Source organism: Orcinus orca, chromosome 11, assembly GCF_937001465.1.
Source record: "Orcinus orca chromosome 11, mOrcOrc1.1, whole genome shotgun sequence".
NCBI classification, from domain to species: domain Eukaryota; kingdom Metazoa; phylum Chordata; class Mammalia; order Artiodactyla; family Delphinidae; genus Orcinus; species Orcinus orca.
Genome location: NC_064569.1, coordinates 65,546,817 through 65,563,088, shown reverse-complemented (window position 1 = coordinate 65,563,088; position 16,272 = coordinate 65,546,817). Strand labels below are relative to the sequence as shown.

At 36.1% G+C, this 16,272-nt stretch overlaps 1 protein-coding gene and 1 pseudogene across 6 annotated transcripts in view; both read right to left on the bottom strand.

The window, feature by feature from the left end:
- Nucleotides 1-16,272, bottom strand: part of ACSS3 (acyl-CoA synthetase short chain family member 3) — a 144,468-nt gene that overhangs the window by 19,980 nt on the left and 108,216 nt on the right. For all 6 annotated transcript variants that reach the window (XM_033407181.2, XM_033407180.2, XM_004280618.4 and 3 more), the window contains 2 exons: nt 10,567-10,662; nt 7,738-7,801 (listed from right to left, as the gene is read on the bottom strand). In XM_033407181.2, the coding sequence (XP_033263072.1) occupies nt 7,738-7,801; nt 10,567-10,662 (160 nt within the window). The remainder of the gene's footprint in view (nt 1-7,737; nt 7,802-10,566; nt 10,663-16,272) is intronic.
- LOC117196912 (uncharacterized) lies at nt 12,978-13,076 on the bottom strand (annotated as a pseudogene).

Here is a 16,272-nt window from a genome sequence, read left to right as displayed (position 1 = left end):
ATATAGAAGGGCATATTGTTAAAGCAGTGTCTCATCCGTTTTATCTACCCCAAATCTAAGACTTTGGTTCACCGGCAACCACGTACTGTCTCTTCACAGCAGAGACTTCTGGGTGTTTGCAATAATAATCCAAATGAGTTAGTACTTAGTGTATCGAATGTGAGCTGAGTTTCCTGGTGGCCTAGAATGTATCTAATTCAGTGTGTGCACGTGAGACCAAGAATTTAGCATTTTCCGGTAAGGGTGTTACTGGAGAGAAAAGGAAATCTTACACTTCCCAGAAGCTGGTTAAGTTTGCAATCTCCATTCTTAAAAGAAGATGGCCTGATAATGTGTTTTCTCTTACTTCCTGAAAAAAATTTGGTACTAGCAATTAGTAACATATAGATTATATTCTTGTAATTCATTAAAGCCTAGAGGATTACAAGTAGAGGAAGCCATCCTCCAAAATAAATAAACAAATAAATAATAAGCTTTAAGGATACCAGCTTTCTCAGCTGTTGCACAAAACTTTAAATATTTGCATAAATCTTCTGAAGAACAGGGACCGTAGGGATTTTTATATCATGTGTGAGAAAGGTCTTCATAAGTTTGGATATACCTATAGACCTTGGGAATTAAGTATAACATAGCAAGCATATATCCAGGAAGAGATTACAGAATAGGAAGGAGAAATCCAAGGCCAAACACAGTATTAAAGAGGGACCAAGGAAAAAAAGACCATGAACAAAAATAACCAAATATGAACAAAAATAACCAAACAACTGAACGAGAACCAGGATAGTATGTGAGGGGCCTCCAGAGCAGAGTATTAATAATGACTGAGCGTTCAACAAGGTGAAGTGAAGTGCAAATTCTGTTTGAAAGTGGATTCAACAGAGGTCATGGAACTTAGTGACTGAGATGCTGTGAATTTCCCCCAGGATCGCCATTTCTGCAGAGTGGAGCTGAAAGAACTGGAGTGATCAAGGAGTAAGCAGGAAAGTAAGTGCAGGCAGTAAGGTTAGACTATACTTTTTAAAAGTTTGCAGGTGACTGGAAGGAGAGATGTAAGTCAGGGTTTAATGCAGAGAGGCAGGCTGATTTAGGATGGGGAAAAGTTGGGCAGAGTAGCCAATGGAGAGAGGGTGGAGATTTGAGAGTTAGAGAAGAAAACACCAGAAGAATTATTTGATCATCTAATTTATTTATTCATTCATGGATGTATGCATTAACTCATGCATTTTCTTTATTCAGTCAAGTATTTGTTGAGTGCTTGGTATTCCTAAATCACTGTGTTAGACATTAATGGAAAGAATATATAAACTATTATCTGAGATGCGTGGAGATCCTGGAATATTGTGTATTTACAAGAAATTTAGTAATTTTTAGAATGCATATAGGGAGAAAGACTGTAATGAATGATGTCTATTCCATTAAATTAATGACATAACATCAAAATGTAAACATTTAAGATATTTGTCAAGCAAGTTTTACAGAAGATGGTTAAATCCTATACTGCCAGGAACTCTTGGAAGGGAAGTTTTTATCACCAGCCAAGGTATGGACCTGCTGCAAATGGCATACGTGTCTGGCCCCAAGTCATTTTTGAGATGCCCCTAGAAAACTTCTTCATTATTCCCAAATCTAACTGAGGAACAGGCTGGAAAGCAAGATATGAAATTACGATTGGTAATTAGTAGGATAAAATAAGAGAATGCTATCCATTCTTCACTAATAAAGCCTGGTGTCTAAAAATTCAGATGTTATTTCAAAATTGAAAAGAGACTCTAAAGAAGGTACCTTGGAAAATGCCATTTATTGGTCCTAAAGAAAAGCAGAAAAGAAAAGGGAGTTCCAGAATTGGAAGTGTGTACATATATATAAAATTGCTTTATATATATATATATATATATATATACACACACACACACACACACACACACACACGTACTTCATATATATATGAAGTAAAACATGTGAGAAGAGAAGCAATAATCTCCAGAAAGAAGTTAGGTGTATATGAAAAAGAGCAGAATTTTTTTGCCGTATTTGAAATTAACGCTTTTCTTGTTGCTAACCTAATGACTATTCAACATTAAATGCAGGTTTTCCTTCTGGAATAGTGAGTGCACTGGGGCTCTATTTCTAAAGTTCTAGAAAAAATACTTTTTTTCCTGTAGTTACAATAACATAAAAATTCATTGGACTGGCAGAAGGAAGGAAATTTTCTGAAAATACTAAGAAATATGTCTGGAAATGCCTATCCTCATCCTTCAAATGCAAGATCAAATGTTACCACACTGTGATACCTTTCCTAACTCTTCCCAAACAGAGTGAAAATGTGAGTTTTGTTACAAACTATCCAATTGTGAATGAGGAGCTCCTCTTAGAGAAAACCCTTTCCAAAGAGAACATTCTTAAGCTGTAAGAGAAATAACTGAGGCAGCAGTAATGTGTGTGTGTGTGTGTGTGTGTGTGTGTGTGTGTGTGTGTGTTGAGGGGGAGGTATCATAGAGAAATCCTTAAATAGCTAATGAAGGAAGAGAATGTCCATCACTGTAGAAGGTAAACATCCCTGACCAATCTGAAATAAATAAAACTCCTAGATGCCTCCAATCCCAGATAAAGGACGGTCTGTACTCACTGCTCCATCAGGAATAGCCATTTGCAACACAAATACTGTAAATTGAAGACAAAACTCCTGTTCCCTAGAGAATTCTGGAGTTAGATCCCAACTTTGCACTCCCAGTATTTCCTACAGGGTCTTTAGGCTTTACTTGTGATTTTCCTGTGAAGCTGCTTTTCATCTCCCCAGAAGAGACTGATTAGGCCATAATTTCTTTCTCTCTGGGCAGACAAACAACTGGGTTAGAAATCTTGAGTTCTAGCTGTGTAACTGCTAACGATGTTCAGATTCCCATGTCGAAAATGAGATAATATCTGTCCCACTGCCTACCGCACAGTGTTGTTGTAAGACTAATAAAAGATCATACTAAAATCTGCAGAGGACATTTAGAAAGGAATGGGATTACAATTACACGACATCCTGGGTTTATTCAAAGGATATACTGGTGAAGGAAAGCCGTACTGATCCTCTCCCAAACAGCAGCACAGTAAGTGACCAAATCACTCCTGCAAAACTATAAGGATGTGAACAAACATCATTAAGGACCAAGTGTTCAGTATCTGGAGGCCGAGAAATCGGCAGGCACCAGAGTAAAAGCCACTTAGACAAGGCCATCCAGCTCCCTGGCATCCCATCACTGCCTGCAGGGCACAGGCCAGTGGGACAGAGCAGGAGGCAGACAAGCTGCACTTCCAATAGCAACAACCGTGTCTGGTCAGAGAAAAATGTGTACCCACGAATCAGGAAGAGTCAGAGACCTATGGCTTTAATAACAGTGAGCACTGTGGTACTGAGGAAGGCATTGCAGTTAACCTTTTCTCTCATGCCCTGCACGGTGTTGCCTGGAAATTACTGACTCATATTTCTGCACTTTGAAGCTCTGGTTGCAATTACAGAAGCACCTTCTAAAATTCATGAATATTTTGTATTCATAGCAATTCAGGTATCATAACTTTCCCACAAAATTAAGTGCCTGGAGTTAAGTTTCAAAATCAGAAGAATTTTCTACCATGCAGGCATACAGTTTGCTCTTCTACTAGAAAGATAAATCCTTTGAAAGCAAGTAACCTACAAGAACTGCAAGATTCATGTTTATTACATCCTAGGGTCTACAGTAGTTTAGGAATCACTTAAATGTCTACCTTCTAGTTTAGGGATCCCCAGAGGAGCAAAACAGAGATTTCTAGAAAGCCTTAACAAAGGAGTTAAAAGAGCTGAAATGGATCAAGAGGTTTTTTCAAAATTACCACATATCATTATTTCTGGTTTGAGGATGAGTCATCTTAATATGATAAAATGAATCATTATGCTTAGTACCTTGCAAAACTTAGAAATATGATTATAGCTTCAGATTTTAAAGAAACTGCCAGAGAAAGATAATTTCAAATGATACTTAAACTATTTATAATAGATTTTACAGTGAAACAAGAAGCTATAACTGTATTTACAAAAAATAAATTTGGGGGCTTCCCTGGTGGCGCAGTGGTTGAGAGTCCGCCTGCCGATGCAGGGGACACGGGTTCGTGCCCCGGTCCGGGAAGATCCCACATGCCGCGGAGTGGCTGGGCCCGTGAGCCATGGCCGCTGAGCCTGCGCGTCCGGAGCCTGTGTCCCGCAACGGGAGAGGCCACAACAGTGAGAGGCCCGCGTACCGCAAAAAAATAAATAAATGAAAATTTGGGATTAAAACAGTGAGATGTAATTTTTTACTGACTTACTTTAATGTAGTTTGAACCCCATACATTTCAAATATTCTATGCAGCTTTTTCTCTCTATTCTTTCTAATCACTACAGGTATAATTAGTGAACATAAGTAGCATTAGGGAATATTTTTCTTTCAAAGAATATTCCACTTAATTATTATACAAGTAATAAAGAAAAGCATGGGCATGAATAATGGAGAAGAATGGACATCTATCTCTGGCTGGCAGTCTCTCCCCACAGTAGCTTTTAATGCCATATCTGTTTTAAGCCTCTTAGGGACAGAGTCTTTTTTTTTTTTTTTTTTTTTGGTGGTACGCGGGCCTCTCACTGTTGTGGCCTCTCCCATTGCGGAGCACAGGCTCCGGGCGCACAGGCTCAGAGGCCATGGCTCATGGGCCCAGCCACTCCGCGGCATGTGGGATCTTTCCAGACCGGGGCACGAACCCGTGTCCCCTGCATCGGCAGGCGGACTCTCAACCACTGCACCACCAGGGAAGCCCGGACAGAGACATTCTTATTATTGATGGCCTCACCTCATATCCATGCAAAGATAGTATAATATAGCAATACACCATATAAACTAGAACTTTTTCTGAAAAAGAAAAGGTTATATTTTTGCTTTTGAAATCATACGGCAAGAAGCCACACCTATAGTTTACCACTGGTTATTATTTCTTAGCAATCACTGTACATACTCAGGAATCATGGGAAGTAAGAAAATACAACCTAAAAATTGTTTGCAAATAAAATGAAAAATTTATGAAGACTAAATTGACAATGAAGTTGTTATGATGTTAAAGTTTATAGATTTTCAATTAAATATATATTCATTTTGATTATAAATTTTTCAAGTTTCTTAAACATTAGAATTTCAGATATTTTGTGAACCCTGGAAACCATATATAATCTCTCATCAAACACCTTTAAAAGTCCACCAAGTGGTTCTGGGGACTCAGGTAGCTGGTCCCTGGAAAGGACCCTGCTTTTCAGATCACAGACCTTTAGAATATGGTCTACATGGAAAAAATTACTCTCTTCTCAAATTACACACTGCTTTTTTAAACCACGGTAATTTTTATTAAGGCAAGAAGGTGTGCTTTTTCCCTTCCCTTAATTCAATTAAACATATATCTATTATGTGCTCTTAAAAAGCATTCATCAGCCATTTTCCTTTCTGGATGAATGATATGTGTCCCTTCAAAGCATACAGAATAGCTATAGATGTATACAAGCAAGTCTTCTTGATTAAATACAAAAACATCCTATGCATACTGCAAGCAGCTATTGGGACGCATGAAAAATTTTCAGGTCAATGAGTTAGACTGGAATGGCTACTGGAGATGAGGGTTTCAAAAGGAAATCCTTACTCTCACAGACAAAAATGAGTTCCCGAAATAAGGTTTCAAGACTGTTCTATTACGAAAAGAGAGATCTTGGTGGTAACTTTTTTTCTCATTATTTCTACCTTACTTTTTGAATATAATTATATATCTATAATATTTTCAAATACCTAGTTTCACTATTAACTTAAGGGATGAATCAAAGACCACTGCATGTCATAATATATTGTATCATCGAATAATTTATAATGAAATCTCAGAATCCGAGATCTGTACAATAACATTCCCTGTTTAGGAATAGAGAGGGAAGAAAATCTTTCTGAATTGGTGACAACCTAAAGCACAGAATGTTTTAAGGCAATAAACAGTTCTGTTATTTTCAAGTACTTGAAGTAACACTAATGGCTATGAGAAAAAAATTATAGTTTATGTGCTTTATTATTTCTGAATGGATGTGGGGTGAGGCCACTGATAATTAGAGTGACAGGATGCATGACGGGTTTAAAACTCTACTGGCATCAAACGCCACCTTTGGGATCTTGCGAACATTGCTTTATGAAATAGATGACTCACTTAGAGTTAGGGGTTATGTAAAAATGTAAGCTGCTAGAGTGCTTTTAAAAGCTCTCACAAACCATGTGCTTCCCTAAGCTAGTCAAGCATCCATCCACAATCTTGTTCAGATTAATCATTTAGCAAGACTTCCTCTTGTCCCCAACAGTTTTCCCCCTCACAGGGAAGATTTCAATCAGCTCTATGTTAATATGGATTCTGATTCAGAAAAATATGAATAGAAATGGTATATTCAGTATTCATTTTTCCATTTTCCAGCAACGTCTTAAAATTTAAATTAAAAAGAGTAATAAAGTGTTCACATGTTTACTGATAACAATAAAAAATCTGAGAAGAAATATACATACAGTGCATCTCCTCTATTAGCCTTTTATAAGGTTAAAGTATCCCTACTTGAAAAATACATTCTTTTCAAAATAACTATTTTTCATTTAATTTTCAAAGAACTTAAAATGTTTTATTAACCTGAGAAAAATCTTATACCAATCTGAGAATGCCAAGTAATAAGAATTCTTTTAAATAAATAGGAAAATAAAACTTTTTTAAAACCACATGCAACGTTCTTTATTCATAAGAGCTCATTCTGGCAAATTCTACTACTTAAGGCATATCAGTAGAGATGCCAATATCATGCTAATCAGAAGCAATAAAGCTACCTGTATCAATTACTAAAATGTCACATACTGTGTGTCTCCAGCTTAATCAACTTCCAATTCAGCTTCTGCTAGCTTAACAATTTTAAAGTCCTGATGTAATGAAAGTACGTTTGGATATTTTTACTACAAATTTTAGCACTTTGTCTATCAAATGAACAATGATAAAAACTGCTAGCAAGAAACTGTGGTACTTGATGAGTCAGGAATTATATATTGTACTATTATCTTACTCAGTAATTACACTTTTAGAAATTTATTCATACTATTGTCATTATCAGAAAAGAAGAATAGACAACATAAAAAGGATGTTCAATACTGCATTATTTATAATCATAAATATTCAAAAAAGACTAAGAAGCCTAGAAAGGGAATAAACATTTTTAAAAGGCAGAGTAAAATTTAAAATGCTTGTGAGACAGGGTTAAGGAAAAACAGGAATACATGAGAATAAACCAAGTTGTTCCAACAACCTAAAACGCGTTTCAAAATGTGGAAAGTCATATATATTACAAAATTAACACTGTATTACTGAAGGGTCAGAGTACAGAAACTTTATTTACTTCTTTATATTTTTGGTACTTAAGTTACTTTTATCATCTATGCATTACTCGTATAATCAGAAATATTTTTTAAAAGATGCAAGATTTATGTTTTTACAAGTCCTATCTAAATTGGTTCCACTTTATGGGTCTTCCATGTTAAAATTACAACAGCTGGCATTGAGTATTCTCAAACAACTTACAAGCTTTTTCTGGAACATCTTCACTAGTAATATCATTGCAACAACTCTATTTTTTCTTAATTTTACATACCAATTCTTGCTCTTTTAAATAGTAGCACTGCAAATTTTGCTTACTTTACCACAATGTTTCCTAAACACCGAGCCTTCAGTTTTTGCATGTTGTCATCCAAAATCATAACTGGAAAGTAAAATATTAAAAATAAGTAAGTAAATAATTGAATAAAAACACATAAACTTAAGGCTTAAATGTTTCCGAATATTTCTATATTCAGCTTCCCAAAACTCTAGCTTTAAAAAGGCATCCTTAAAAAAAAAAAAAAAAGCATCCTTTAATTCCTGTGAGACCACAAGCATACATAAATAAGCTAAAATGAAAATTTTAAGTGTACATGTTTTTAATTTTTAATTAGATAATGAATTTTTGCTCAGAATCACCCTTAAATAAAGACATAGTATTTTAAATACACTGGTAATTTTTAAATCTACGTTTATATCCATTCAAAAATACCCCTCCATTCTGTCAAAAATATTAAAAATATGTTCGGCTTTTCAAAAATTAAAGGATACAAAGTGTTAAAACACAGACAAAACATATTTCAAGCAATAAAAATAAAGAATTCAAAAGCCTGGCAAACTCCTTTTTCTGATTTAAGGCTTAATATCCACTTATGAGCTTTAAGGTCAATTTAACCTTCCCAAATATTAACCCAATGTGTTCTATGCTACACTGTAAAAATCCTGAAGGATTTCAAGAGACCAAAGCTTGTATCCACATGCAGTAATCTTCAGTACAAACTAGAGTAAGGATAGATCATCATGTTTTAAGCTTTAATAGATCCTTTATGTGGCTTCATCCATCCAGGTTACTCTACTGAAAAATGCTATAAGAAAAGAAGAACATTATCCCCAGAAAAAGTTAATTGCTCCTGTGTGTTCCCAGAGCACTTTGTTTCAAAATTCTATTCTGACAATAATTAGCGGTGTAGGTATCTGTCCCTCACTAGATGTTAGCTCATTAAGGGTGAAGCCATGATAATTCATCTTTGTCTCCCCAAATCCCAGTACAGTGGCCAATTTACTATGTGCCCTGGAACACATTCTTGCTCTATTACTCCTCCCATTTCCCTATCTAAAAAGTGGAAAAAATTCCCTTCTCATAGGGTTGTACAATAATTACTTGAAAAAAAACATAGTGATAACCTTGCATAAGATACTCAATGAATGTGAAATTAAGTATTACATTATGTTGAATGTTTTTCACACAAAAATGATTTTCTTTCCTTTCCCAAAAGGATATGGCTTTTTAACATTATAATATTAAATGTTACATTATACTTTTGAATCTCTGAATAACCATAAAAATCATGCGTCATAAGGTCATTATTTCCTTGGTTATACTTTAGTTGTAGCGTTTAAGCTGTGCTGTCTGTAAGCCAACGGCTTTCAGACAATGAGAAACATCTGTACTGAAATTCCATGAGGCATCAAAGCTTTAACTCTTTCTTACAGCTGGATATGAAAATGGTACTGAAACACTGAAAGGGAACGTAGTTAACATCTCCCGCAGTCATCAGCCCCTAAAAATGGTTCAACACAAAAGCAATTTTTCTAATAAAAGGAGTAGGGATGACAGAACTGTTCAAAGGGAAGATTTCATAAAGCTGCGTTCACCCTTCCATGCCTGGAGAAGTCACTGACTTCACAGAGTATCTATTTTTGCCCTTAAAAAAAAATCTTACAAGTCTTTTTATAAATATATCTGCTAGGTTAAACCAAATGATCCTTAACCAGTCATTGTCCTAGAAGGAAAATGTAATATTTTTACATTAGAGAAGCAAAAACACATCTCTAAATTTTGTAATTTACATGCAGATACAAACTGTATGCAGGAATTATATTCTGTTCCTAGATGCTGGGTTTAAGCTAAATTGTGCAACTTTATGCAAACAACGTAACTTCTGTACCTCATTTTCCTTGTCTGTAAAATGAATGTGTAAGACTAAATCAAGTCAGCCCCTCTGGCTTCTCTGAAATATTAATGACACTACTAGCTAAGACTCAGTTCAGTCTTTCTACCAGCAGGTGCTATGTTAGTGCTTCATTGTGTTCCATCAGCAATCCTATGAAGCATACAGCAATATTATTCCCATTTAGAAATAAGGAAGTTGAATGTTTGACTTGTGTAACAATGTATACTTAAACAAGTCACCTTGTATAAGACATACAACTAGGAGGTGAAATCCAGGGGATTATTGAACTATTATAATCACTACCAATAAGTTAAAAACAAATATGGAAAAGATAGTGTTTCTCATTGTCACATACTGCCAGCAAGGATGAAATTATTTTTCTTTTTAGAATCCTTACTCTTTATATTCATTTTTTTTAGCCAACAAGATTCAAAAGCTTTATCATCACTTCTAAATTAAAAGATAGCATATATAATGGGAAAAACTGCAGCTATTGTAACAGAAACAAACAAACAAAATAAAACATAATGGTTTGCATTGTCTTCAGGACCTAATGAGCTGTGTTACCTTAGGAAAGTTATTTAGTCTCTCTGGGCACCAGCTAACTCATCTCAAAAATGTGAATAATATCGGTAAATTAAATATACCTCAGCATTAGTTGAAAAGATGTATGCAAAGTACTTGGCACCTAGCATGCATTCCATAAGTGTTAATCTCGCGTACATATGCTTAACTTGCCTTATATTATGACAGTCATTTAGAATATGTCCTTAGAAGTCTACAATCTTACTTTTGATCAAATTGGCTAATAACAAAAGTTATCACAAAAAGTTAGACATTTTTAATACAAGGCATTCACTCAAATACTTATTAAGCAACTAGTATGTTTCAAGCAATATGATTCACACTAAATACAGAAAAATACCAAATTTATTAACATTACATATTTCAAGTAATCAGGGTAATTTCTCACCATTGTATCCTGGAACGCTTTTTCCTGCTTGCCCTGGAGGAGGTGTTTTAGAATTACCTAATCCAATGCATGATGCTGTAATTGGGGAACCAGTCTCTGGAGAAATAAATATTATTTATAATTTAATATTTCAACTTGAGATCATGATGTTTCTTCAGTGCCTGCACTGCCCCCTCCCTCCACAGAATTTCACTGCATGAGGAATAGATAAATGGTCCAAATGAACTATTTAAAAATGAAACAGATCCAGTAATTGATATGATATTGACATTTTAAAAATTCAAGGACACAAATTTAGAATAATATATATAGTAGTGCTTCTTTTAAAGAAAAGAAAGGCCTCTCTAGTGTTTTCAGTTGTGGATCAGCAGGATGAAGAATGGAGAATTACACGACTGTGATAGTTTTACAAAACATGTTAAAAACTGAAAAATCTCTAGAAAAGATGCTTTCTTTTAACTCACCTAACGCTATTTTATCAGGGTAAATAACAGCAATGGGCAAAATATTTGTTATTTATAGTTTAGTCTCTGGAACAGGTAACATGAAGATTTTTAAAAATATATGAACAGTATCATATTCTAATTTTTTAAGAACTACATTTGCCTAGAGACCTTGCATCTAAAACTGAATTTACCAATGCTCTATCAAATTTCTCTTAAATCTGTTGTTCCTGGACTTCTGAAGGCCCAAAACCTACAAAGGAAGCTATTTATCTTATGCTGATGATTTCCTCAAGACCAGAGACTTATTCACAATTAGCCTTCATTGATTAACAGAAATGTTAAATTTGTCTTCTCTGTCTCAAGTTGTAACAGTCAGAATAACAGCAGCTATTACATAATAATCATAAGTTCTGAAACTGATAATTTTTTATAAAAGAATGCATTCGTTATTATTGGGAAATACAAGTTTGAAGTCACCAGAATATTTTGAATATGAGATTTGTCTCTATGGAGGGTAAGATAAGAGGGTATTGATTGTAAAAATTTCAGAACTACTGGCTTAATATTATACACATAAATGTACACCTACATACACCCAAGGGATTAACTGCCAAGCCATTCAGATCCAAAGTAATCCAAGATATTAAAAACATCTATCTTCCTAAGGACTCAGAATGTATTTCTTCCACTCTGGTTTCCACCATGATTTATCATGTATTTATATCACTTTAGAATGATGGGAAGAATTTATTACTGTTCTTTACCTTCCAGAGTAGTTCAGTTTATTATTCACGTTTTGATGGCGGCTCAGCTGGTATCAATAACAGAAGATGAACTCTCAAACTTTAAAACCCAGTTCCTGAGTGACAGTCCAGTGCTTAAGGTGCTAAGCCAGACGGTCACCGCTGAGGAGAAGCAGCGAGTAACCGGAGAAGACATTGCTGGTGTTTGACAAAGAATTCTCAAATACTTTCATATCATGACAAAAAATCGGGAGGTATTTTATGACCATGGCATTCTATCAGCTATGAGCATTCTCCCTACAGCACAATCAAAGCATGGGAGGAAATCCACAGGTTTGGAAATTTAGCAGCATTTTCCCCTTTGCCTTTTGGAAAACGTCTGAGTATTTATCTCAGCTACCCTGCAAGAGCAGTGAGATGAGAGCAGTGGTGATGACAGGAAGCAACCCTGCAGAGTGAGGTGCTTAAAGGAAGGTACTCAGACATAACAAGGTGACAAGAAGAACAGAAGGTACTAAGACACATTAGGAAAAGAGATGTCCCCTTCAAGATGCTGCCGCTCTGCCTCCCACCGTGGTGAGAAGCAGCTTCTGAAGTCAATCTTCTATTTTTAAAGCATATCTTGTCAAGTTCAGGTGCTCAGTAGGGGCACTCCGATCATCTGAAGTACAAACTCTTGACACTTCTCAACACCATAAGGCCTCTCAGCCCTTGTCACCACATAGCTCTAGAACGTACAAATGTACCTTCCAGCGGCTCTAATACCTATCAATGGTTCTAGTATCTGCTGCTTAAAAGAAAAACAAAAACCCTGCAACAATGAAACTGTAACTGCACCCTGCTTCATCTCATCTCAGTGTGGATTCTTATAAAAGACATGGGCACTCTGTTCTTCTGAAAACTGGGAGGAAGGGAGTGTGGGAAAAGGAAGGGAGAATAAAACCTACTCTTAAATAAAGACACAAGAAACTGAAGCGCTGTCAATATCTACTGCCTAAGTTGACACTATACATCCTTCCTGAGATTCTTAAGCATCTTTTCATAGTGATTACATACTCATAACCTTTAACCTTCAGCTGTTTTGTTGTAGTTTATGATTGTAAAGGAACTATGAAAAGCATATTTTTCTATATGATTATTTTGACTGAATTTTAAGGGCAATGAAAAGTATTATCCATTCAGTCACTTCAAGAAGATAATGTAAGTTTATACTTTGAACATTAATAATCTGAGCATCTTGTTGTCTTTATTGTGTGCAGGGGCCATGCTCATCTTCTCTGTATCGTTCCAATTTTACTATATGTGCTACCAAAGTGAGCACTTATTGACTTTATTTTGATATTCATTTGGAGCATTAAAAATGAACTGTTGGTAGTGACATGCAAAGGATACAGTCAGACAAAATGACAGTTCCTAGGAATCTAAGTATAATAAAAGCAGCCACAGTTAGGACAAAAGTGGGTTGAGAAAGACCATAATGGTTGTTACAGAGACTTTGGTTTTCTCTCTTTATACCCCTGAACGTCCCAAGACCCAAGAACTGATCAATCTGCACCGCAGGCACACAGATGCATGCTCACACATTCATGCACACAGACTGTATAACCACCCTGGCTTCCCAGCAGGTCCACGTGCAGAACAGGCTTCCAGTTAGGGAAAGCCCCAGGCACGCTGCAGTCCTTAATCAAGCTCCAAAGGACTCCCAAAGCCCCATTTCAAAGACGTTCTAAAAACATCTGCTTCACACTGCCCAGGCTATAATTAACTGGCTAGCAGTTATCTAAGCAGACAGGAAATCCAGATGTCACATTTTGACTGGGAAAGAGCTACGTTGAACAAACCAGAACATTCTCTTTGAAGAAAAGAATTGGACACTTCATTTGGAGAAATCTTTCCAAAGAGGTCCAACCTTAGAAAGACAATGCTCAGCAATTCACCAGCATAATTTCCTTAGATAAGAGACAACCAGGAAGAAGATGGCAGGAAATTGAAGGCTGTGAAGAATAAGTTACCTTGGTATGTTTTATATTCACACTGCATGAGAAGCTAATACAGATATTTCATTATTATTTTAGTGTTTTTACTGCCGCACTCCACCTTATTGCATTAGTGAGCTGTTACCTAAATGAATTTTCCTTAAAAATTCTAAAGGAAGAAAAGGAGAGAGAACGAATAAACATAAGTTTTTCAAACATGAGCTATGCCATGTACCATGTGCTAAGTGCTTTTTGTTTATATTATTGCATTTAATCCAACTATAAGCTGATAGGGAGAAAAGGAAATATTATTTTAACAGATGAAAAGTACTAAGGCCTAACATAGAAAATTTAAACCATTTGTCCTGGTTCGCATAGTTCTTTCAGAGCAGAAGAATGGCATAGATAAGTGTGCCACTCATGAGGTTCCCGTGTAGAATACAGAGAAGAAAACAGAGCTCACCCAGACTGCATCCCAGCAGAGGAAGAAAAACCTTTGTGACATGGAGTGAGTCCAGTCTCTCATACTTGCAAATGGAAGTAATGGTGGTATGTACCACTTATTAGCAAACATTTATTGAGCAGCTATTATGTGCTAGGTGCTGTCATTAGAACTGCGGATAGAGCAATAAACAAAAGTGACCAAAATCCCTGCCTTCGTGGAGCTCACATTTTAATTGGGGAAACAAACAATAATAACATTCAAAAGTCTAACATACAGCATGTCAAAGAGTGATAACCACTAAGAACATAAAGAAAGCACAGATAGGATATGAGACTAGGATATGAGAAGCGATGGGAAGGGATTGCAATTTTAAACTGGGTAGCCAGATAAAAACTCCCTGAGAAGTGACATTTGAGTAAAGACTTGAAAGAAGTGAGGACGTGTGCCTTATACATATCTAGGGACAAAGAATCCAGGAGAAAGGAACCGCAAGTGCAAAGGTACCGAGGTAGGTTTATTCCTAGAGTATTTGAGGAACAGTGAGGCAGCCACTGGGACTGAAGCAGAACAAATGAGGAAAGTATTAACAGGAAATAAAGTCAGAGACGTAGTGAGGAGACAGCTCACGTAAAACTACTTCAAAGTCCTCTTAAAACCTTAAGTTTTTAGTCTGAGTGATGTTGTGAGCTAGTGTGGACCTTTAAACAAAGAAGTTAACGAATCGCAACAATGCAAATAGAATCTACTTAAATATTTGAGCATCATGTAGGTTTTATGATCAGGTTTATTTAATTTGGGGCTTTGAGAGAGACGTGGGGGAAAATGATGGACAGATGGGAGCTGTTTTAGGATGGCTGGTTAACGACAGAGATTCCTGTGGCTTTCTGAACAGCAAGAATCAATTCACTAGATTGACAGAAAGACTAGAGCTCAGTTAGGTGGTAGATGGGAGACAGATTGCCTGCACAAGCCAAAGACAATCACTTTTGTCATATAAGTGTTAGTGTTTCTACAAATCAATACAGCATTTCTGAAAGGCGAGTTGGCAATTCTTATAAAAAGCCTTAAAAATGGCAATTTTTCTAAAAACTCTTAAAGGTTGAGCATAGCCTCTAACTCAGTTGTTCCACTTTAAGGGATATACACAAGGGAATATTTGTAAGAGCTCACAAATATTAAGCATCAAGGATGTTTACCACAGTATTGTTTATACTAGAGTTTAAAAGATTGTCCAAAAAAATAGGAATTATTCCATATTAAGGAGCAATGCAAAACCAAACACCATAGGAAAATGTCTAGTGATAGGAAATAATTCTCACAAAATATTGTTTAGATAAATGTTGTAAAATGCACAATGTGATTTAATTTTTTAATAAATAATATACATTGGGCAAAAATATACATCTTGGCAAGATACACATTAAAATATTAACAGAATTTCTTAACACCATTTCTGAACGGTGAGCAAAGGAGAAATTACATTGAAGAGTCCAAAGGCTACACCCACAACCTTGAAATCTCTCCACAGTCGTGGATTACAGGTGGGTGCAACTTGTTTAATACTTCTTCTACTGTCTTGTGATGGCTTTGAGTAACAGAAAAGAGTGAAAGTGATGTTTTGTCAGTCTATAGGCACAGGCCTTAAGAGATTCAGAACACTGTCTCAGGGACCCGTGAGGGGCCACGTAAGGTGGTCCACTACTCTGAGTCCGCCAAGCTAAAAATGCCACTTGCAGGCGTTCTGGACAACAGTCCTAGCTGAGTCCAGCCTTCCAGCAGTCCCAGGCATGAGAGTGAAGCCACTTTGGAGCCTCCAGAGCAGCTCATTCACCACACGATTCTCTCTGTGTTGTCTCAATCAACAGTACTTGGAGCACAAAATCCCTAGCTGATCTCTACTCATATCTTTGATCCATAAAATCATGAGATATGGTGGTTATTTTTAGCCACTAGGTTTTAGGGTAAATATTTTTTACACAGCAATAGATACTTGGAACACTTGACATTAAGAATATTACAAAATCTTTCAAAAAAGAATTGTGCATGTAATTATATGAAAACACTCTCCTAGCCTGCAGTTGAAATCAGGTTCTTCT